The 24,876-nt window shown below is 33.0% G+C and overlaps 4 protein-coding genes and 1 pseudogene across 4 annotated transcripts; 1 reads left to right on the forward strand and 4 right to left on the reverse strand.

The window, feature by feature from the left end:
* Positions 1–724: 724 nt before the first annotated feature.
* Positions 725–2,227, reverse strand: LOC108207014 (uncharacterized). Its single transcript, XM_017377476.2, has 2 exons — positions 1,756–2,227; positions 725–1,334 (listed from the first exon to the last, which is right to left on the reverse strand). The coding sequence occupies exons 1-2, from the start codon at positions 2,089–2,091 to the stop codon at positions 864–866; spliced, it is 807 nt and encodes a 268-aa protein (XP_017232965.1). The 5' UTR covers positions 2,092–2,227; the 3' UTR covers positions 725–863.
* Positions 2,228–4,511: 2,284 nt separating this feature from the next.
* On the reverse strand, positions 4,512–6,415 carry LOC108208494 (uncharacterized; annotated as a pseudogene).
* A 3,288-nt stretch (positions 6,416–9,703) lies between these two features.
* LOC108206861 (uncharacterized) lies at positions 9,704–11,221 on the reverse strand. Its single transcript, XM_017377282.2, has 2 exons — positions 10,725–11,221; positions 9,704–10,357 (listed from the first exon to the last, which is right to left on the reverse strand). Exons 1-2 carry the CDS (start codon positions 11,058–11,060, stop codon positions 9,887–9,889), a joined length of 807 nt encoding a protein of 268 aa, XP_017232771.1. The 5' UTR covers positions 11,061–11,221; the 3' UTR covers positions 9,704–9,886.
* Positions 11,222–15,536: 4,315 nt separating this feature from the next.
* Positions 15,537–17,068, reverse strand: LOC108208332 (uncharacterized). The gene is made up of 2 exons (XM_017378857.2): positions 16,513–17,068; positions 15,537–16,161 (listed from the first exon to the last, which is right to left on the reverse strand). The coding sequence occupies exons 1-2, from the start codon at positions 16,855–16,857 to the stop codon at positions 15,691–15,693; spliced, it is 816 nt and encodes a 271-aa protein (XP_017234346.1). The 5' UTR covers positions 16,858–17,068; the 3' UTR covers positions 15,537–15,690.
* Positions 17,069–22,246: 5,178 nt separating this feature from the next.
* LOC108207585 (uncharacterized) lies at positions 22,247–23,156 on the forward strand. The gene is made up of 2 exons (XM_017378019.1): positions 22,247–22,848; positions 22,964–23,156. The coding sequence occupies exons 1-2, from the start codon at positions 22,247–22,249 to the stop codon at positions 23,154–23,156; spliced, it is 795 nt and encodes a 264-aa protein (XP_017233508.1).
* The last annotated feature ends 1,720 nt before the right edge of the window (positions 23,157–24,876 follow it).

Genomic DNA, 24,876 nt, shown 5'->3' on the forward strand with positions numbered 1-24,876 from the left:
TTAGTAGCCGGATGTTATCGTTAGAATCATTAAAGTTAAATAAGCTTCTCTGTTAATCACATAATCAAGTTCACCCTTTCTTAGGTAGCTGGATGTTATCGTAAGTGGTGTTAGTATGATGTTACTGTTAGAATTATTAAAGTCAAAATAAACTTGTGTGTTGTTTCTTTGTGTGTTTCTAAAGAATCTTGTAAATAGTGGCATCAACATCAATTTTAAAAAAAAATGCAGATATTTTAAAATTTTCACTTTACTGTTAGAATTTTTTAAAAGCAAATAAATTTGTATGTTGTTCAAGTGTGTGCCTGTGAAATCTTGTAGTGGCGACGCCAATATCAATTTTAAAAGAACGATGCAGACATTTTGATATTATCACTAGATTAAGATGTGATTTTAGGATTTTTAATTGATAAACATGTAGGTGGAAAGAGATTTATGAGATGATTTGAGTGTGAAGTGCGGAACAGAACACTTCTTCTTCGCTGCCATCTTGCAATATGTAGCAGTGCATGGGAAGGAAGGACCGAAATGTCCTCGATTTATATTTAAGCATATTTTGTGCAACTTGATTTTATGGGTTGAAGAAATGAGTTGTGATTAAATTATTCATAGTTATGATATAAAATTATTTTTGAACCAAAAAAATAATATGCAATTAGCTTTTAAATTTATCATCACAATATTTGATGCAATATCGTTAATAATTGTTTTCTTGAAACTCTGATAATTAAATAATAATATCAACACCACTCAAATATCACTGAAACTGATCCCTAATAATATAATATTTCAGATAAAATCTGATCTGGAACTAATAATATCATCATTAATTTAGAAGTACATAAATCCGGTGAACACAAATTCTAGAAAACATACGGGATGAGTGCCTTGACATCTTTTGGGAAGTCTTCAAACTTCGAGAGGTACCATTTTCTTGTAGCGTAACTTCTCCCCATCAAGCAAACAGCTGAACCCACGGTGAAAGATAATGCATATAGAGTTTGCGAAATACAGGAGATTCCGATAAATCCTATAATTTCGAATAAATAATGTGGGCATATGACTAAATCAAACAAACCTCCTTGAGGAATCTTGTACTGTTTCTCCCCCTCTTTTCTCAGCTTAGATAGAAGGTAGTGGTGATAAAAATTCCCAGTTATTCCAACTAAGAAACTGGCAGTTCCAGCGTATTTCAGATCGATTACCGGCTCCGGCAATTCTGCTACTAAATGCTGAGAGTAGGTCACGGTGACTGTATACAAAAAATAACTAGCGGAGAAGTTGATTACAATATCTATGGGCATGCTTCCGCTGTAGTTGTGGATGAATGAAACCTGAACATAGAAATACAACTGTTTAGTTCAAAATATTTAGCGACTTTTGGGTAAACCTAAAAAAAGTGTTCATCGCTTAAAATAAAGAAGTGAACCGTAAGTGAGAAGTACATTAAGACTTATAAGTGATCAAACTGTTTGGGAAAGAAGTAGAAGTCCTGAAACAAAAACTAGCATACTGATCAGTTTTTTATAAGTGTTTTTGGCTTTTTACACAAACGAGTCAGAAAAGTAGAAGCCGGCTTTTTATCAAAAGAAGCGAGAAGCTCCGTTGCCCAAACAACCACTTAGTTTCTCAAGTTCAACTGTTTCTAGAGTAGGAATAATTGTTGCTGTTAAGACCACAGAACAAGAGAACTATCTTGCATAGCCGGCCGCAAGACTGTGTCAACTACATAACTCAACTTTACGGATTGCATACCTCAAAAAGCCTTTTGAAGAAATGGACGGTAAGAGCAGAAGTAACCAAAGTGAACCTAAGGCCCTCGTCTCGCATAAAGGCTAAAAAGATAACACTAGCAACGAAAGCTGGTGCATAAACCACCAGCATTCCCTTTCTACCAGAAAGCTCTGTTATCTTAGAAGCTTCAGCATTCTTCTTGCTGGTGTTATAGAACTTGGAGTACTGCATGCTCTTTCCTTTTACTTCCATCAATCCACCATTCACTAATATTGCACCTGTGATTACTGTCATGGCGTTTATGAACCACGATGCTGGCGGCGGGTAGATAAATCTCAGCAATGTTGACTGAACCATTGTTCTGAGTAGAATATAACTGGCTATAATCTGTTATTGATCAGAATATGGAGAACAAGGATACATATGACGATAACATATTGTTATAATGCAGATGTTATATGTTGTGTTAATGGAATGATATGGTCTATAAGATGCCACGAAAGCAGATGTTTGTGGTCGTACTACATCTGAAGAGGATAAGTGGAGCCGTGGAGGAAAAAGAACATCATCACAACCGTCTTTTCTTTTTCATTGTCTGTTTGTTCGGTTCGAAAAGCAAATAAACTTAAATTTGGAGATTGTTCAATCATTTGAGTTAAAAAATGTATGGGCAACAAGCTGTGCACAAGATTTCGTCACTGATATTCTAATATCACAGTATTCCAAACAATATCGTAACTAATTGTTTTCTGAGTAAAATTCACCGTGGTGACAGGAGTTTTCCGAATGTTGCAAAAAATTGGCCAGAATTTAAAAATAGCAAATATTTGGCTGGAGTTTACCTCCACTTTTTAAATCGGTGGCGCCGTCAAAGAGATACTAACAATTTTAACGGAGTCAGGAGTAAATTAGGATTTTAGCTAAAAAAAAATAATAATGAGCACTGAGCAGTGTAGTATACGAAAAGGTGAGGGCATGATCAAAAATTTCATAAATGAGTCGGATCTTCCAGGTCATGCTTTTTATTACCAAGAACTCAACAAAATCAACAAAAAAGAGTCCGGAACTTTACAAACATAAAGAATCAAATTTGGGGAAAGTGAATAATAAGGGGGATGGATCTATGAAAAGAGGATGAGAACACAGAACCCCAGTACAAGTACGATCAGAAATCTGAATATTTTCAACCTCAGTCCTCAGCACTCAAATTATCACTACTAGCACTGCTGCAAATCTTGGCAATAGCAGCAACATCATATTTGTCACCTCTTTTGTCGGCGGCGGCAGCCTTCTTCTTACTTGCATCAGACACCGTCCTCTTCTTGTTGTTCCTACTTCAACAAAATCAATAACATCAATCTATATATCATCTGCACTTATACACAGATATATCATGTGGTAAAAAAGAGGTACCTTTAGATCATGGATGAGTTTACAGATATTGAGTTTCTCCAGATTTTCTGCGTCATGCCGGTTGTTTTTTTTGACTGAAATCCTAATTTACCCCTAGTTTTGTTAACGCGGTTAGTGTCTATTCGGATGCCGCTGTTTTAAAAAGTGAAAGTAAACTTCAGCTAAAAAATTGTTATTTTTAAACTTCAGCCATTTGTAACATTCGGAAAACTCCGGCCAGCACCTTGAAAAATATTCCCGTTTTCTCGAAATTCTGGGCCATTTGATAATCTCTAAACCAGTTGAAATGATCTGAACGAGATGAACTGATAACTAAATTTTTGGACAACTTAAAATTTCTTTGAACGAGCAAGCTTAAAAAACTAAATTGGTTCGTGAATTAAGTTATGCTACAGTCTTCTGTCTATTGCACTCACTAGTGTGTCATGCTAATTTTTCATTTTTTTAATTATAACCCAATAATTCAAATATTTATAATTAAACAAAAACATTTTTGTATATAAATTTTTTATTAGAAATAATAAATAGTAAAATTAACTTACACACACACACATATATTCTATACAATGCTGTAAAAGACGGAAGTTAGAATTAAATGGTGCGAGTTACCTTCTACTAATTAATCAGATAATTGGAAATTAATTGAAATGATTAAATTGGAACATTATTCGGATATATTACAATAATAATTTAATATTTAATTTATTAACCTATTATATTAGTCTTACAAATCTATTTTATGATTAATCGAATTTAAAAAATTGAATCTGCAGGATACCTTGTAACAATTAATCGGGTAATTAATTGGTCAAATCAAAAATTTTTAGATGATGATTATATAGTTGAATTTATTATAATAACATATCAAAATAGTATAAAACTATATTAAATATTATTTTAAGGTTATTATAAATTTTTATAAATATTATATTTCTTAGACACTACGATTGTTTAAACTCATATTTAAGTTATTGAAATTTATCAAATAATTGATAATAATATTTCAGAAATTAAGTTATCCGGGTGTTTCAGTCATTTAGTATTAATTGTGGTTTATTATTGAAACTGATTCCCAATAATATATATTTCAAATATAATTTTGCATCATCTCCTGAACTAATACAGTGGTGTTTGGCCCTCATTAAAATCCGGCTTCTGAAACACTTATTTATACTATTCGGATAAGAAGTAAACAAATACTTATAAAAAGTTGAGAATAGTCAAAAATGACGTCTTAATTTGTTGATAACTTTGACTTCAGTTATTTATTTTAAATAATAAACATTTATTTTAAAGTCACTTCAAGAGTCCATATTCATCATCAACTCAGAAGTACATAAATTTGGTGATCACAATTTCTATGTCTAGAAAACATACGGGATGAGTGCCTTGACATCTTTTGGGAAGTCTTCAAAGTTTGAGAGGTACCATTTTCTTGTTGCCTAACTTCTCCCCATCAAGCAAACAGCTGAACCAACCGTGAAAGATAATGCATATACAGTTTGCGAAATACAGGAGATTCCGACAAATCCTATAATCTCGAATAAATAATGTGGGCATATAATTAACTAAATCAAACAAACCTCCTCGAGGAATCTTGTACTGTTTCTCCCCCTCTTTTCTTAGCTTGGATAGCAGGTAGTGGTGATAAAAATTCCCAGTTATTCCTGCTAAGAAAATGGCTGTTCCAGCGTATTTCAGATCGATTACTGGCTCCGGGAATTCTGCTGCTAAATGCTGATGAGAGTAGGTCACAGTAACCGTATACAAGAAATAACTAGCCGAGATGTTGATTACGATATCTATGGGCATGCTCAGTGGCGGAACCAGGAATAAATTATAGGGGGGGCTCGAATTTGAAAGCAAATGAGATTGTAAAGGACTATTGAAATTTTAATCTAGAGAGGGAGAGTCGCTGAGAGCAGGTTGCAGGCCTGTGGGAAGTGGACATTGAGAGTCGGCCGCTGGGAAGAGAGCGCAACTGAGCAGGTTGTCGTCGCGGGTTCACAGCTGAATGAATTTATCACAGTGAGATGCTGAGTTAGGATATTGTCAAGTGTGTGTACGACTTATGAGTGTATCTGTTTGAATGTACTCCCTTTATCCCAAATTAGATGATTTTTTTGGGAAAAAAATTTATTCCGAAATAGTTAAGCCTCTTTCTTTTCAATGCACATTTATCAACAATCTTCCATTCTTATCCTTTCTTATTTATCATTTCTAATGTACCATCTAGCTGGTATTATAGAAAGTCAACACAATATATATGCGCAGAGATGGAAAAAAGAACAATCTTTTGATACTCCTTAATATGTGTGAAATGAGCAAAAAGCTCATCTAAATTGGGATGAATGAGGTATTTGTTAATCTTTCTTTAGACCAAGAGCAAGTCCAAAGTAGAGAGAAAAAGAGAGTATGTATAAGAATTTATTATAAAATATGGGATAGAGAAGGGAGAGAGAGGTGTCTTATAAAAAAGCCTGGAAGAGGTTGTCCTAGTTATATAAGGCATCACTAGGACATTGTTGGATCAACATTTTTCATTAAATACCTTAAATTATGACTTAGGACATGTTATAAAGTATCTCCTGGACTCGTTTGAAGTGTCCTAAATTATATTGACATCAATAGTTCAGCGGGGGCTGGAAAAAAAAATATGCACTGTTTTTTCGAGGTTAGGGGGGGCTCTAGCATCCCCTAGCCCCCCTCTGGTTCCGCCACTGGGCATGCTTCCACTGTACTTGTGGATGAATAAAACCTGAACATAGAATACAACTGTTAATTAGCTCAAAATTTTAAGTTTCTCAAGTTCAACTGTTTCTAGATTAGGAACAATTGTTGCTGTTAAGACCACAGAACAAGAGAAAAATCATGCACTGCTGATAGAATGTGTCAACTACATAACTTAACGTTACCGATTACATACCTCAAAAAGCCTTTTGAAGAAATGGACGGTAAGAGCAGAAGTAAGCAAAGTGAACCTAAGGCCCCCATCTCGCATAAAGGCTAAAGAGATAACACTAGCAACGAAAGCTGGTGCATAAGCAACCAGCATTCCATTTCTACCAGAAAGCTCGGTTATCTTAGTACCAGAAGCTTCAACATTCTTCTTGTTGGTGTTGAAAAACTTGGAGTACTGCATGCTCTTTCCTTTTACTTCCATCAATCCACCATTTAGTAATATTGCACCTGTGATTACTGACATGGAGTTTATGAACCAGGATGCTGGCGGCGGGTAGATAAATCTCAGCAATGTTGACAGAACCATTGTTCTGAGCGGAGTATTCATAAATGTTATGAGGTCCATGGATAGTGGTTCATGCAAAGAGAAGAGTTTCTATTTATAGAGAATTCGATTTAGTATCATGATATTAAAAATAATATTGTTACTAGTTATTTTGTTTTTAATTAATTGGGTATGCAAGTGAATTCTACTTGCAGACATATGGCGATCCCCGTGAAACCATTTGGGAAAAAAAACCACTGACATGTTAGAGGATCTCTAATAAGCTCTTTATTTGAGCTCTTAAATTAAAAAATAAAGAGTCATGCCAAATTTTGAGCTCCAAGAGACTCTTTGAGGCTCTTTAAAAACTTAAGAGTCTCTTCTCTCTCCTCAATTGTAGGAGCCACTAGATAGCTCTTAACCAATATTTTATTATAAGTTTGTTCCACTTACTCTCTTTCTTTCCACTTTCTTTTGTCTTTTTATGAGTTGAATATACTTTTAATGGGTGAGGTTCAAATCAGAACCTATATTAGAATTAGAACTTAGGACCTTAGACATCCGTCAGATTTATTTAAAATCTATGGCTATGATCTAAAGGGCATTTATATTAAAACATTTAATATCTTCCCTCATTAAAGCACACATTATATTTTACATTATATTAGGTAATAAATTATATATCATATCTCACTATTTCAGGAAATATATCACACATGATATAATTATAGTATACCATTGCAGTATATTTAAGTTAAATATAAAATAATCAAATCAATTCACAAATATAATATGGTATACCATTGCAGTATATTTAAGTTTTAGATAAAACAATGAATTCACTAATTATTTCATTTTGGCTTATATCGTGTTTCTGAATTGAATCTATTATTTTATCTATTACTTACATATACTGCAATGGTATATACTATAGTTATGTTATTTTTGTATTAGTTCGACAATAGTGTAAGAGTATAATTTATGATATACTGCAATAGTATTTTTTTTGTTTGAATGTATATCTGACATAAAAAGATATATTTCTTATATATTTTTAAATATATAAAAAATGATATATTGAATATATTGGTATATTGTAATTTATATGTTCCTCAATGATAGTATGATATGATTAAAAACATAAAGGATATAATCTATTTACAAAATAGAGTATACTGCAGCAATATATAATAATTAAAATTAAAACTAAAACTACTTATGGTAAGTTAGTCATTTTATTTAAAGTGATTAGTTATTGATCATAAATATGTACATATTTAATGCATATAGTACTTCACAATTAAATGCAATTTAAATCCCATCCATATAATATACTTAGATCTAATGGTCCTCTAACAATAACTTGGTTCTATCTCGAACCTGACCCTACTTTTAATAATATAAAAAGAAATAAAGAGGGGATATAAAGAACATTGTTGGAGTACATGTACACTAAATTGCTAAGAGCTAATAATTTATATTATATTTAAGAGTGATTCTAAGAGTCTATTGGAGATACTCTTAGTATAAGATATTTTGGCTTATAACATTTCCTCAAAAATCGTACTCCCTCCATCCCACTTGTTTTGTCTTATTTGATTTTTTGTGGTTAAATTGATCGAACTTTGACCGGTAATAACTAATAATTCTTACATGATTTTTAAAATCATAAACATACATCTTAAAGTAGAATAAATGTAGATTTTAGTACTAATATATTTTCTTATATTATTATCAAAGTTTGGTCAATTTGATCATAAAAAGTCAAACAAACCAAAAGAAAGGGAGGGAGGGGGTAACATATTCTAGACATGCTGATAAAGGGTACTCTAGCCCAATTCTACAGCTAAAAATTCACTAACATGTTACAACTACCAAAAATTGTGATTTTTGATCAATTATGGTTTTTTTGCAAAATTCGACGAAAAGGGTGCGATCAATGACTATGGTGCCGCACGTTGCTTAAATCAAATCGAGTATATTATATAAGGCATAAGTTCTGTGGAGACCCCAAATCTTTGGAGACTTGGAGTCCTGCATCCTGACCCTTGATCCATTTTATAATCCAACGGCTGATATGATTTCAGTTTATAATTTTATAATTTTTCTTTTCATTAATTCATATCTTTGAGTATAGTATATGTATAGATGCTGATTTTATAACCGACACTTACCGGTGGAGAGCCATTTCCGGAACACGATTTCTCCATTAATCTAATGTCTTTCATCATATATATCCATTAATCGTCTCATTGTTCCGCAGTTCTTAAGTGTTCATTGTTCCACAGTTTTTAAATGTTCATTGTTCTGCAGTTCTTAAGTGTTCTTCTCTTCATTTTCGACTATTGTCACTCCATTTATCTTTTAAGGTTAAGTGATTGGGCTGTTCTGCAAATGGTGTTATGAGAGGAACATTCAGATTTGAGGAACAATCAAGTTTAAGTCACGGAACATTGTCAAGCAACATGTAGACAATACTAATACACAAATCAGGGAAACATAACATGCGAACTAAACATAATTGTTTTGCTGTTTTTAATCTCAACTGTCAGTTTTGTTGCTCATCCAATGGTCCAGGCTTGGGACTCCAAGGACTCCAGTTATGTGAGTCTCCAAGGAGCCCAACTCTATTATATAATTATAACACATAATATACAGGGAAAATGTCATAGCAAATAGTGGAATTAGTTTTTATGTGCATAGTCTGCGCAACAATTTGAAAATGTTTTAGTAGGACATGCATGTGATAGCCGACTGGCCCGACTCTAATATACCAGAAAATTAGTTAGCTGATATAACGAAAAGTTAGGCAATAAATAAAGATCAATACAGCAGGACAAAGCAATTGACAACGGTTACTTGGAAGTAGAATCCAGAGCCTTAAGTAAGTATCGTCATTCCTGCTGCTCTTTATCTTATCACGCTTTGAACTTCCTCTGCTCCTTTCTGGTGCTTAGTTTTTAATACAGCAAATTTTTTAGAAAGCTAACTGTGTTTGTTAGTATAAGGTATTGATGAACACATCCATGAATCATCATGCTCATCTAGGCTTTTCAGTGTTAAGTGACCAATTCTCTTAAAACTTCAATGTGTTAGGAGGAGAGTTTACCAGGATCATATTCCAACACTCTGTGGGAAGAGATAAACATCGAAGCAGAAAATCCAGCACGTGTAGAAACATGTGGACAACGTGGAGATCATAGAGTTGACAGGGCAATTTGCATAAGAACAAAGGTAGACAACTTAATCGGTTGGTAAAAGGTAGTTGGTAAATATCTTGATCAAATGTATGCCAAGGGATAGTTTGTAGCCTAATGTTTTGATTCAAGGTTGCACAAATCAACAAAATCATTTCGAATATGACCAGAATTGTTCATAGAGATAATTAATACATCAGGATAAACATTCTTTGTCTTTTACAGTTACTAAAGAACCATGCTAGTATGCTACATTCTCCAAATGGCTTTTAACAGTCTTACAAGCCATTTAGATACTGGTATTTCTATGTTCGATCTAGAAAACAAATGGAATGAGCGCCTTTATATCTTTTGGGAAGTCTTTGAACTTCGAGAGGTACCATTTTCTTGTTGCATAACTTCTCCCAGTCAAGTAAGCAGATGAACCAAAGGTGAAAGATAATGCATACACAGTTTGCGAAATGCACGAGATTCCGATAAATCCTGTAATTTCAAATAAATAATGTGGGCATATAACTAAATGAAACAAACCTCCTTGAGGAATCTTGTACTGTTTCTCCCCCTCTTTTCTTAGCTTAGATAGGAGGTAGTGGTGATAAAAATTCCCAGTTATTCCTACTAAGAATGTCGCTGTTCCAGCGTGTTTCAGATCGATTATTGGCTCCTTGAATTCTGCTGCTAAATGCTGAGAGTAGATCACGCTAACCGCAAATAAAAAGTAACTGCCGGAGATGATAATTACTGTATCTAAGGGCATGCTTCCGCTGTACTTGTGGATGAATAACACCTGTACACAGACATGTTCAACTTTTGTTTCAATATTTTTGGTAAAGAATATGGAACAAGAAACTTGAGATGTTTCTTAGTTTATACTATAAAAGGTAAAAACTATGTGGTTTCCAGAAAAATAGTGAAAAACTAAAACAGTTATAATAAAACTGTTCTTTTGCCGTCTAACAAACACTAACAACCACTTTTGACAGAAAATTTTTATCAGCTAGTTTAATCTCATAAATAATGATGAATTTCTATATGCACGAAAATCTCCACCGACCAAAATCAGTCACAAGCACAAAAAGTAATTATACACAAAAAGTAATTCTTCCCAAATTAAAGAGCCTGTTATAAAACAAGGGTAGAGAATTGTTGCATACCTCAAAAAGTCTCTTGAAGAAATGAACGGCAACAGCAGAAGTAAGCAACGTAAACCTGAGACCCTGATTTTGCATCAAAGCTAAAGCGGCAACAGCAGCAACAAAAGCCGGGAAATAGGCCAGGAGCATTCCATTTCTACCAGAAAACTCGATCATCTTACTTTTGACATTCTTCTTGCTAGTGTTGAAGATCTTTGAATAGTGCATCATGCTACTCCCGCTTATTTCCATTAATCCAGCAATAACTAAAGATACAATACTCACCATTGACATGGCCGTTAAAAACACTGATTCTGGCGGTGGGTAGATAAATCTCAGTAATGTAGACGACACCATTATTTGTGCAGAAAATAGAAATTGTAGAGAGAGATGCTTGTTGTGGGAGGTACTCGTTCAACATATATGAATTATGAAGCATTCTTGTAAATTATTAAGTGGATAGGATGCTGTATTTTTGTGATCCATAATTGTACTAAACTTTATTTAAAATAATGCAATGCTAGGGTCCGATATTCAAGAAGCGTTACATCTTTTAGTAGTGGAGTACATGTGCATCGAGTCCACTTGCGTTATGAAAAAAGTTTATATTTAAAAATGTGAATAATGAATTCGGCATTTAACCTGGTTATAAAAGTTTATGTTATAATTTTTTAATTTAATTGCCAATAAATTTTTAATTATTTATATTTAAATTTTATTTATAAATAATTTGAAACATAATTATTCATTAATTATTTAGATCATTCAAATACAACCATCATTAAGATTTGTTTTGCAGAATATAATATCTTGCGATTTATAAAAACTATCATTCTATCTTTTAATTATAATGATTGTGTTGTAACATATTCGATAATTAAGTTATCGGTGTTTAAAATATTATTGAACACCAAAAAATAAAATTTAAATAAATATATTATGTTATATTATATTTTATTTTATAATACTCCTGACTCCATAAAACTTGGATCTTAAGAACTTCATTAAAACATATTAAGAATATATGACATTTCATATTAACTATATATTAAAATTATTAAATTCATTTCAAAAATTTAAAGGCCAACATGACAATCATCGCGAGCACAAAGCAAACAACAAAAAGCTCGATCAACATTATTTGAAGAAAATTGTGGTAGTACTCAATTAATGATTTGTTTAAAAAATTTAATTAAATAATTGCTAGTAAAAACTATATATTGAAAAGGAACCTTGAATAAACAAAAACCTTACAAAAAATGCATCGTACACGACTGTACATATTTGAAAAGAAAGTCAATTATTTGATATAATATTGTTACAAATTGTTTCCTCTAATATGCAAATGCTTAATGCTCCGAGCCTCTAATGTGCAAATGAAGTGGCGGGCTGATATTACGAAATGTTAGGCAAGACAATAGTATACACTAATTTATTATTTAACGTTTTGATTTTGACAAATATTTTTGACCGGCAACATCAAATAATAAAACGAATTTTCTATGGTGTGCCCATGGGCACACAATAGTCACTAACTCTCATGAGAATACTAACTTTTGATTGGTGGATGGATATTAAATGTTAATGGCCCCCCTGTATTTACACCAATTCCACCAATCAAATTAAGTCATTTTCATGAAAGTTGGTGCTTAGCATGTGCCCATGGGCACACACTAGAAAAACCGATAATAAAAAACAGAGACAAAACTATTGACTATCGAGGACCGTGACCACTGACCAGAATCTTGAGGATTGTCCCTCGCCACTCCCTAGTGATCCTTATCATTGATTTCCACTTATCCTTATTTTACGAAAGTGTCTCTTGGCAGTGCATTCTTTTGTGATAATTCACGTCCTAGAGTCATTTTCGAAAATTGTTTCATGCCTACTTATTTTACAAAAGTTCAGATATATGACTCCTTGAGATTGTGCTATACTATATTGACCCGCTGTGAGTTCTATAAAGATTTGGATCAGTTCACACTTCTGAGTTTGTATAACATGAAACACATTGAGCCCAATAACATATTTGATGATTCACAAATTATCATAGCGCATAAATGATCACACGATGCATATATTCACCAGCTGTGATTATACTTACAAAATTGAATAAATTATACTACTGTGTTCAATCCTTACAACATTAAGCTTATTATTCTAAAGAAATAGTCACCATCATTGCTAAAATTTTCATCATCTTCTATCGTTGGCAGCTCAGGATTTCTAGATTTCTTTGCTAGAGGATCCTCCGCACAACACTATGTTACCTAGATATAAATCTTTCGTGGAAGTGCGGAGAACTTGTTCTCTAGACAGGTTTAGGCTGCAAAAAGAGTTAGAGCAGCTAGTCTGACGGTCAAGAAATTTCAGATATTATTTGGTTCGGTTTGTCTAGTGTATGCCCATAGACACATGCTACGCGTGAAAATTTTTGTATTTGGATCATTTTGATTGGTGTATATGCAGGGGATCCACCATTATTAAGAAGTAGAAGCTAGCCAATCAAAATGATCCAAAGAAAAAAAATTTGGTGCTTAGCATGTACTCATAGGCACACAATAGAAAATCGTAATTGGTTTGAGCAGAAATCTAAAGACTCAATGAGACTAATGTTTCCCAGTGAGGACGGGAAATGACCTTTAGAAATACAGAGAGTTGGTCATGACTATACATGAATAAAACTTAATATCAAATTAATTATCTAATAATATATATAATTTGTATAAATATATGAAATATAAAGCTCATTCATAGTTGAAAATTTTAAGAGTAAATTTTAAGGGCGTGGCTACATTTTACATCGATTCACAGAAATATGACTGGATTTTAAAATTGCAGAAATGTGGCTGAGGTTCGACTCCGTTTTTTAAAACTTTGGCTCACGTTAAATCCATCATAACGGATCTAAGAGCAAGTCCAATAGGTGTGCTAAATCAAGTCTTAAATCCAAAAATAGGGAATATGGGATAAAATTGCACTCCAACACTATGCTAGTGATGTGCTAAATCACTAGCACAAACCTTCCATTCCCTATTTTTAGAATATGCTAGCCACTTCTAAACTATTTTTATCATTAAAATATTCATTTCTCTCTCTCCCCCACATCATTTCCCTCTCTCCTCCACTATGAAGTTGTTTAAATTTAATATTATTATAATAATAGGGAATGGATATAGGGAGTACTATTGGAGCTCATGTGCTAAATCACGTGCTAAATCACTAAGACATATTATTTTATAATATTTTTAGGGAACCTCTTAGCATAGTGTTGGACTTGCTCTAACGGAGCAAAGGGTATTTGTGGGTTTTATGAAATGCTCCGTCAGTTGTTCAAACGCAGAAACTCGATCCATAATCATGGCTAGATGAGTAGAGAATTCAGTATCTGTCTTTTTCAAGAACCCGTACTCAAGCGGCTCTGTACATGCAATCGATTTAATTAAGCTTAATAGGATGGGTTGCTCGTACTTTGTGGACTAATCATTTGTGTTTTGTGACAAATGATTTATATATTCTGAGTCTTGTTTGGAGGAGCAAATTGTTTCAACATCTCATACAAATCTTCTATATTCTCTGTTCTTCTAGCTTCTTGTAGATCTGGAAACCTCGTGTCATTCTGAGAGACAGTGGTGAAGTGTGTGTGAATGTTTGAGGGTTGTGTGCAGGCTGTCAGACTGGAGAGGCTCTGTAGCAACGGTGGCGAAAATGAAGAAGGAAAGAGAGAGAGGAAAAACACCGGAATGAGGGGGATGAGATGGAGATGATTGTGGGTGTGTATATGAAGTGTATTGGATCTGTGTGCTAGCCTGCTAAGTGAAGTGTGCGCGCCGCGAATAAAGCCCACCGTCAACAACGGTGGAGGTTGAGGGAGACTACCCAAATATTCTGCTTTTTTTGGTTTTACGTAATTACCCCTATCAGTTTATGTTTTTCAAGTGAGTTAACAGTTAAAAAGTAAGGGACTGACGATAACCAAAGTTTTAAAAGACGTAGTCGAACCTCGGCCACATTTTGTAAAATTTAAAATCCAGCCAAATTTTTGCAAATCAAGTGTAAAATACAGCCACACCCTTGAAATTTACTCATTTTTTAATTAATACTAATTTTTCAAATATATTTTTTAATTATAACCCCATAATTCAAATATTTATAATTAAACAGACGCATTTTTTGTATAAAATTTGTATTAGAAATAATAACTAGCAAAATTAACTTAATATACACATATTCTATACAATGCAAGTTATTTTTATGAGAAATAATAAATAGTAAAATCTCTACAAGAACACTTTGGTTTTACGAGGGATCTCAACCTTTCAGATCACAATGAGTTGTCATCTTATTATTGACTTTTCTCTCATAAACATTATGATCCTTCGTGTATGTATAATAACAACACAAATCATAATTTTCCATGTGTTATTTTGAAAGGTTTTTGGGTTGTCTGGTATTTGGGTTATTAGGCTAAACATAATTAAACTGACTCCCAACTTGCAATTGAGTTACTGAACTGAAAAAACTTGTATTTAGATAATTTGATTGAAAGAAATTACAGTTGACTAAAATTAAAAAAAATTAGCGACTATGTAAGCTCTTTTTTATTTAACAATGTTCAGCAAGTTAATATCGGTTCAGTTGATCGACTGCAAATTGTTATCCAAGTGCAGTTTTGGGGTATGATTTAGCTTATTAATCCTATGAGAAATGGGACGGTAACGGAAATTAATTATTTTCCCTGCAAAAATATGAAGGCAGATTGTGTTGGAAGAGGGAGTTGGATTTATGAGTTGGTGAATTCAAACTCAACGGCCTTCAATATCTAAACATAGATTCGTTCGAATATGATCAGAATTGTTCAAAGAGAAAATAAATACAGGATAAACATTCTGTATCTTTTACAGTTACTAAAGAACCACGCTACATTCTCCAAATGGCTTTTAACAGTCTTACAAGCCATTTAGATACTGGTATTTCTATGTTCGATCTAGAAAACATACGGAATGAGCGCCTTTATATCTTTTGGGAAGTCTTCAAATTTCGAGAGGTACCATTTTCTTGTTGCATAACTTCTCCCAGTCAAGTAAGCAGATGAACCAAAGGTGAAAGATAATGCATATACAGTTTGCGAAATGCAGGAGATTCCGATGAATCCTATAATTTCGAATAAATAATGTGGGCATATAACTAAATCAAACAAACCTCCGTGAGGAATCTTGTACTGTTTCTCCCCCTCTTTTCTTAGCTTAGATAGGAGGTAGTGGTGATAAAAATTCCCTGTTATTCCTACTAAGAACGTCGCTGTTCCAGCGTATTTCAGATCGATTATTGGCTCCTTGAATTCTTCTGCTAAATGCTGAGAGTAGATCACGCTAACGGCAAATAAAAAATAACTGCTGGAGATGATAATTACTGTATCTATGGGCATGCTTCCGCTGAACTTGTGGATACATAACACCTGTACACAGACATGTTCAAATTTTGTTTCAATATTTTTGGTAAAATATATGGAACAAGAAACTTGAGATGTTTTCCAAGTCTACAAAAACCAATGCGGTTTCCCCAAAAATAGTGAAAAACTAAACCACTTTTTAATTAGAAAAACATAAATACTAACAATCACTTTTTAGTTAGATAAAACATTTTATCAGCTAGCTGTAATCTCATAAATAATGATGAATTTCTATCTGCACGAAAATCTCCACCGACCAAAATCAGTCACAAGCACAAAAAGTAATTATACACAAAAAGTAATTCTTCCCAAATTAAAGACCCTGTTACAAAACAAGGGTAGAGAATCGTTACATACCTCAAAAACTCTCTTGAAGAAATGAAGGGCAACAGCAGAAGTAAGCAACGTAAACCTGAGACCCTGATTTTGCATCAAAGCTAAAGCGGCAACAGCAGCAACAAAAGCCGGGAAATAGGCCAGGAACATTCCAATTCTACCAGAAAACTCGATCATCTTACTTTTCGAAGCTTCGACATTCTTCTTGCTAGTGTTGAAGATCTTTGAATACTGAATCGTGCTCTTCCCGCATATTTCCATTAATCCAGCAATAACAAAAGATACACCCACGATTGACATGGCCCTTAAAAACACTGATTCTGGCGGTGGGTAGATAAATCTCATCAGTAATGTAGACGACACCATTATTTTGTGCTGAAAATAGAAATTGTACAATTAGATCTAACCACAAAATTTTAGCTAGAGAGATCGAGATGCTTGTTTTAGGAGGGACTCGTTCACCATATATGAAGCATTATTGTAAATTAATAATCAAGTATAGGATGCTGTATTTTTCTATTAGAGCATCTCTGATAGAGCCCTTAAACAAGTTTTAAAGAGCAAATCTTAAAATTGTGCTCAATGGATTCTCAAAAACTCTTTAAAAATTTAAGAGTATGTTTCTAACAAACTCTTGGACAGGTCACTAGGTACAAATATATTTGCAAGTTGCTGAAGTCGATGTGTTCTAGATAGCAACTAGTTAGCGAGAAGCGACTATGTTTGAATATATAATTTTCAGTGTTTTATTTTTGGAGGTGGACTGGATATTTTTTTTTCATCTCTGGTTTGTTGTCGTACCACGTATGTATTGCAATTTAAGAGCTTATTATCTCCCATGTCTTTTAAAGAGCATTTAGTACTCCCTCTGATCTTTATTATAAGGCATCAAGACTTTTTTGCACACAATTTTAGGTGGTCAAAGCACATAGAATTGTGTGAAAAAGTCTTGGTGCCTTATAATAAGGACCAGAGGGAGTAGCTCTTAACTTCTTAGTCATGAATAGTATTATATAATTTTTTAACTCACTTCACATCCAACATTTCTCTCTCTTTTCGTTTTTCACTCTTATTTATAATTCTAGTGTGTGCCCATGGACAAATTGCTAAACACTAAATTCCACAAGTTTGACTCGTTTTGATTGGTTGTTACTATCTCCATCCCAAATTAGATGAGCTAGTTGATTTTGGGCACGCAACTTTAAGTGCATTGACCGTCTACTTGCGAAATTTATTTTTTTATTTTTTCTTTTGTAAATGAAAATTTCATATTTTAATTTTTATTTGCAAAATAAAATTTTAAAAATAAGTCATGTAGCTATGCGGTCAACGAACTTTAAATTGTGGGCCCAAAGTTAACAGCATCATCTAATTTGGGATGGAGGGAGTATTTTTTAATAATGGTGGACCCTCTGCATATACAACAACCACACTAATCAAAAGTCCCAAACCTATAAAATTGAGTGCTTAGCATGTGCTCATGGACACACACTAAACAAACCCATAAATAAAATATGAATAGAGAGCAAATATAAAGACTAGCATCGGATTTGTCATCATTTTTAATATTCTGGTTGTACTAAACTTTAATTAAAATAATGTAATGCTCGGGTCCGATATTCAAAATCACGCGTTGCATGGTTTTTATCAGTGTTGTGGAGTACATGTGCATAGACTTAGAGTCCACTTGCAAAAAAGTCAATATTTAAAAAACTGAGTAATGACGTCGGCATTTAACCTGGTTTATAAAAGTATAAGTATCGCCAATAATTTTTTAATTATTTAAATTTATATGTTATTTATTATTTTATAAATAATTTTAAACTTAATTATCGATTAATTATTAAGATCATTCAACTTCAACCATCATTAAGATTTGTCTTGTAGAATATAATATCTTGCGATTTGTAAAAATAATCATTCTATCTTATAATTATACATGTTGTAAAATATAATCAGTAAGTTGTCGGTGTTTAAAAATATTAATGAACAAAAAAAATAAATTTAAATAATTATTTTATATTTTATCCAATTTTATATCATAATACTCGGGACTCCGTAAAACTTGGATCGTAAAAATTTCATTAAAACATTTTGGGAATATCTGACATTTCATATTAACTATATATTAAAGTTATTAAATAATTTAAAGGCCAACACGACAACCATCGCACATAGCAAACAACAAAAAGATCGATCAACATTATTCGAAGAAAATTGTCGGAGTACTCAACTAATGGATTGTTTAAAAATTTCAATTAAATAATTGCTAGTAAAAACTATACATTGAAAAGGAATCTTGAATAAACAAAAACCTTATAAATTAAGAATGCATCGCACACACGACTGTACATATTTGAGAAGAAAGTCAATTATTTGATAATATTGTTATAAATTGTTTTCTTTAATGTGCAAATGGCTGGCTGATATTACGAAATTTTAGGCAAGAAAATAATATTCTATTCCTCTCATTTTTTTACACTTTTTTCATTGCTCGACACGCATTTTAAGGCGCATATAAAACATAATTTCATAAATTTTCTTTGGAATTTTTTTTTTTATAAAAGTTTAGATAATAAATTTTTATTCAAAAGAAAAAAAAAGTTCAAAATAATTTATTAAAATATATATTTTATGAGTGCCGAGCCCCCGTCCCGCAATGTAAACAATTGAGGGGGACGTAGGGAGTATAAAGTAGTCCCTTCGTTTCAATTTATATGTCCACTTTCAAGAAAAAATTTTGTTTCAAATTACTTGTCTACTTCAACTCTCAATGCAAATCATACAGTATTTCCAAAAGTCAATTTTACTACACATATCTCTTATTTATATTTCCTCGATTAATCTCACTCCACACATTTTGATCATTTAATGCAATTAATTTATGAACATCCACTTTTCTTAAACTGTGTGATTTTTTTAAAGTGGACATTTAATTTGAAACGGAGGGAGTAATACATAGCAAGACAAAGCTATTGAGGACTAGGGCTGTTTAACGAACCGAGTTGTTCGCGAATAAGCTCGAGCTCGGCTCTTAAGAGCTCGTTCGGCTCGTTAAGAGCTCGAGCTCGAATACAAAAAATTGTTCGTTAAGAAGATATATTTTTTGGGTATTTTTATAATACGGGCCCTGCTTTTCACTGCATGTTCCCACCAAAATAATAAGAAGTTTACATCTTTCAGTTGGGACAAATACTATCACAAATTTTAAATACATAAAGAGTTCTAGACTAGCTGCCATTTTTCAAATGCCAACTTATACAGTTTTAATGATTTTGGATTACAACTTAAAAATCCAAGACCAAATTAATAGATGTCATTGGAGCAATCCCGCAGCTATCTTAAATTCATCTCATACTTGATTAACATATTCATCACTGCAAAATAAAATAAAGGAAACTCAAATTTCAAATTAATGATACAATGAATAAAGCACTGTCTAGGAAAGTGATACAACTGCAATTGTGGAAGTCATTAGTTACTGATTTAAATTTCAAAGTATAAAGCCCAAATAAACATTCCGAAAGAACTCCGACCTATTTTACTTTACTCTCTGACCGCAGTTATTTAGGTGGTATCCCGAGATTTAACCTTATCAACTATAAAAAATATTTCTCAATAATTCAACCATATAAATGTCAATATATATACATTTTAATGATATGACAAAATTTTTATAAAAAATAAATTTATTTGGTTTGCTATTTTAACAGTCGACTCGTTGATTGACAAGTACTTCTAACTATACTAGTACTCTATAGTCCCGAATTCGTGTTTCAAATGTTTTAAAAATATTTGTTAAGGATCCAACCGTATATATGGATGTCAATATATATATATATATATATATATATATATATATATATATATATATATATTATTGTGATATGATGAAATTATACAAAAAAATTAATTAATTTGGTTTGTTATTTTAACAGTCAATTAGTGGTTTTACCAGTTTTTTAGCTTCGGCTCGGCTCGGCTCGTTTAAGCTCGTGTTCGTTCGACTCGACTTGGCTCGTTTAAGCTCGTGTTCGGTCGACTCGACTCGACTCGTTTTTGTTCGATAGAAGCTCGTGTGCGTCTCGTTTGTTGACGAGTTCGAGCTTGAACAAACTTTTTGTTCGTTAAGAAAGCTCGGCACGGCTCGGCTCCTCAGGAAAAAAAAAAGCTCGGCTCTGTTTGATCAAAACTCGGCTCGGTTTGGTTCCAGCCCTGTTGAGGACCGTGACCACTGACTAGAAGCTTGAGCGATTATCCCTAGCCACTCCCTACTGATCGATATCATTGATTTCTAGCTATCCTTATCTTACGAAAGTGCATAACGCTCTTGGCAGTACATTCTTTTGTGATATTTCACGTCCTAGAGTCATTTTCGAAAATTGTTTCATGCTGATACTTATTTTACAAAAGTTCAGATATATAACTCCTTGAGATTATGCTATGCTATATTAACCCGTTGTGAGTTCTATAAATATTTGAATCAGTTCACACTTCTGAGTTTGTATAACATGAAACACATTGAGCCAAATAACATATTGGATGATTCACAAATTACCACAGCCCATAAATGATCATACGAGGCATTCACCAGCTGTAATTATACTTACAAGACTGAATAAATTATTCTACTGTGTTAAATCCTTACTACATTAAGATTATTATTCTAAAGAAATAATCACCATCACTACTAAAATCATCATCATCTTCTGATGTTGGCAACTTAGGATATCTACATTTCTTTGCTAGAGGAACTCCACACAACACTATGTTACCTAGATATAAATCTTTTATGGAAGTGTGGAGAACTTGTTTTCTAGATAGGTTTAGGCCGCAAGAAGAGTTAGTGCAGCTAGTCTGACGGCCAAGAAATTTCACATGTTATTTGGTTTGAGCAGAAATCTAAAGATTCAATGAGACTAATGTTTCCTAGTGAGGATGGGATATGGTCTGTATAGAATTGCCTGTAGAATTAGGCTAGAGAGAGCTGGTCATGACTATACATGAATAAAACTTAATATCAAAATTATCTAATTATATATATTTGTATAAATAATGAAATATAAAGCACATTCATAGTTAAATTTTTTAATTAATACTAATTTTTAATTATAACATAAGATGTTCACAAGGCCTACAATATATTCAGAATTTTAAAATCTGGAAAAGTTCTGCACGTACAAAAAATTTCCAATAAAATCTTTCTTAATGGTAAATTTTTTAAACAAATTATGGTGTATCTTGTAATGATACCTATTATATAGTTTTCTTTTTTGAGAAAACAAGACGATCGAAAAGCCTGTGCATATCCAAAGACGTTGGATTTAAACTATATCAGCCAGATACTACCCAACGAACGGTTAGGATTGTCTGGTAAACATAGCCGTTGTCGTATCCATGATACCCTAAATTCTGATTAGACGCCACCTCGAGGAAAGGATGCGTCTCCTCGCTCAAATAAACCCTAATTTCACACCCAGCAGCCTTCTCCAACTATATATAGACCACTTGTCTCGGTTTATTTCTTACCAGCAACCATTTTTGTTTTTCTCTTTATTCTTTCTCAAACATTCTCACACCCTTGCCCGTGATTTTCCCAAAACAATGGATACAAAGTATTATTTTGCTTTGTATGATCCAGCCATTCATTTCCCTGATGAACAAAAAACCAGCGATGAAAATTTTAATCTTTTCCATACTAGTGATCGAACCCTACAGACTTGTCCATAGACTTGGTCGTAATGTTTACGAATCTATGCATGTAGTTGCATTCCTCATCTGGCTGGAAAAAGTTCGTTACAGCCAGAATGCTGTCCACAAACTGATGGCCTGGCCGTTTTACTTGTTAGATCAAGTTGCCAACGAAATCACAGGTTTTTTAAGCTGCCTGGGGAGAGAGGAGATTGGTAGGCAGTTCATTTGCCTGTTTTCAGTCAGAAAGCTATGCTCTCTCCACATCGACTTGTTCGAGTTTCATGCAAACAGGATTGGGATTCTTGAGGGTGTTCAAAAAATCGTTTCTGAAGTTTGTATAAGGGCTTTTAAAGACATTCTAACAGGTGCTAGTGAATTCAAAGATGACAAAGGAGATAAAAAGTGGTATGATTATATCACAACTGTGCAACCTACTTTTTACCACAATTGTGCAGCTCACAATTTTACGGCTCCAAGCACCAGTAGGGTTGGAAATATATTGAAAGATCGAAACGCTGATCAAAGTCAGAAGTTTGAAGGTATGAAGCTGGTGAATGGAAGCAAGAATATACCTGATGAGGAGCCGGATGAAAGAACTATATTATTGACGTTCTCGAAGGGTTGCTACATCTCTGAAGTGGAAATTCGAGGATTCTTCACAAGGTATTATTTTATATTAATCAATACATTGCACATTGCACATATATGAATATTTACAATATAGTAGGGCTTGTCTATGCCGTAAATAATATTTTGACCTGGTTTTCTCTTTTTTTAGAATTTTTGGAGATTGCATAGAAGAGATATTTATGCAAGATGTGGCTTCTGGCGAACGACCATCGTATGCGCGGATGGTTAGCCGTTCATCTGCCATGATTTCTACCATTGCTCCTCCCAATAGAAAAACCAGGTACTCTATCAACGGAAAACACATCTTGGTCACAAAGTATGTAAAGGGAAGTCGCGGGTGAATTAAAAATTTTCATGAGAGCACTGACTCTGGAGACAGTGAAATGAGTTATCCTTATGTTGTTCTCTCAAGGGGAGACCCGGTTATTAAGGGTTGATGTTTACTTTTGTGAATGTAATTTGATTTCGTGTATATTTTTATGAACAAAATATACATAACTCTACATCAACATCTTTATATATCTGAGTATATCATACATCTATTCACACAATAAATAGTTTTTATTGAAAGATGAGCCAATTCTTTCATATATTTTTCGTATTATATAAACTATGAGAAATGTATTTTATTTAGTACAATTTTGACAAATTGTATGAAAAATGTAGCATGTTATATAATTTTTCTGCTTGTGGATTTGACATCTCTTCATAATTAATGAAGATCAAAATTTGGGCTAGTTTATATGTTACGTCATTCTCATCTATTGTTCCAAAATTATTTGAATGACTTGTTGAGGACTGTCCGACACTTTTCTCACTACTAGAAAAACGGGTAAAATTGACCAAACTTTTTAGTGAGGCAATTTTTTCATGGCTCCTCATGTCGATTACACTCAATATAATCTTGAACAAACTTTTTACAGAGGCAATTTTTTCATTTCTGCATTCTAATATCTTTTATTTTTGCACTTATCATGGTTGAGATATGATATTATTCATGAACTATTCTAATCCGTCAATAATATTATCTGTTCTTTGATACATTCATGTATTATTCTAATCCGGAAATTTTGATACACGTTATTGTTAATCTATCACTTCATATTATGTGTATAATATATATTAGTACCTACAAATTAATTATAAATATTTCTATTAAAAATAAAAAAACCCTCTTATATAATAACCTCCCTCGGAGGCCAACAATATCACTTTAGTGAGTTCTAGAATATTTAAGTCACTAAAATGTAACTTGCTCAAGTGATGACAGGTTTAATCCATTTTTTCAGATCAATGAATTCCGGTGTCTAGTATAGATCTATCACTCTCTTTTTTCAATTGAACTGGAACTGTTACGTGATAGTTACACATTCATAAATCTTTTTATTTCCTAATGATCCAAGTCATCTAAAGTGTTTCATAGAAATAGAATTTAACAAAAATATGGAGCAGGAGTAACAACGGGCTAGCTCGAGTAAAACAACCATAGGGGTACATAAACTGCAGATTGCCAAAACAACCATGAGTAACAAAAATTAAATATTTTTATTTACTGAAATTCTTCCCTGAAGTTTCAAGTGCAGACGAATCCATTTCACCCGCAGCTTCCCTTTACATACTTTGTGGCCAAGACACACTTTCATATTACAACAAACATGATTTTTTACGATGAAAATTCAAGCTTTTTGTAAATTCCCAATTTATAACGGCATAATTCTATCTTTTTTGTTTAAATAGTAAGTTCAAAAAAAAAAATCACAATTTTCGACATGTATTGTAAGTAAATAAAATCGTCGCAAGCCTGGTGAGCCCCTCAACTTCATTATCATAATAGCTAAACTTACGACGCATAATTAGTCGTAAGATACCGAATTTACGAAAGAACTTTTGGTCGCAAAGTAACTATCGACGGAGTCTATTGTGAAGGTCCGTCATAAATTCAAGAGGAAACTTAAACTTGCAACATATATATATTTCCGTCATAAGTTTAAAGTGATATATTACAAGAACCTGTTGTATTTTCCGTATTCCTACCATTTTATGGCATTCAAAATAGGTCCA

Source organism: Daucus carota, chromosome 2, assembly GCF_001625215.2.
Source record: "Daucus carota subsp. sativus chromosome 2, DH1 v3.0, whole genome shotgun sequence".
Classification (NCBI taxonomy): Eukaryota; Viridiplantae; Streptophyta; class Magnoliopsida; order Apiales; family Apiaceae; genus Daucus; species Daucus carota.

Coding starts and splice junctions, on each gene's coding strand:
- LOC108207014 (XM_017377476.2), bottom strand. CDS start 2,091: ATGGTTCAGTCAACATTGCTGAGATTTATCTACCCGCCGCCAGCATCG. Junction 1,335..1,755: donor TCTTCAAAAGGCTTTTTGAG/GTATGCAATCCG, acceptor TTCTATGTTCAG/GTTTCATTCATCCACAACTA.
- LOC108206861 (XM_017377282.2), bottom strand. CDS start 11,060: ATGGTGTCGTCTACATTACTGAGATTTATCTACCCACCGCCAGAATCA. Junction 10,358..10,724: donor TCTTCAAGAGACTTTTTGAG/GTATGCAACAAT, acceptor GTCTGTGTACAG/GTGTTATTCATCCACAAGTA.
- LOC108208332 (XM_017378857.2), bottom strand. CDS start 16,857: ATGGTGTCGTCTACATTACTGATGAGATTTATCTACCCACCGCCAGAA. Junction 16,162..16,512: donor TCTTCAAGAGAGTTTTTGAG/GTATGTAACGAT, acceptor GTCTGTGTACAG/GTGTTATGTATCCACAAGTT.
- LOC108207585 (XM_017378019.1), top strand. CDS start 22,247: ATGCATGTAGTTGCATTCCTCATCTGGCTGGAAAAAGTTCGTTACAGC. Junction 22,849..22,963: donor ATTCGAGGATTCTTCACAAG/GTATTATTTTAT, acceptor CTCTTTTTTTAG/AATTTTTGGAGATTGCATAG.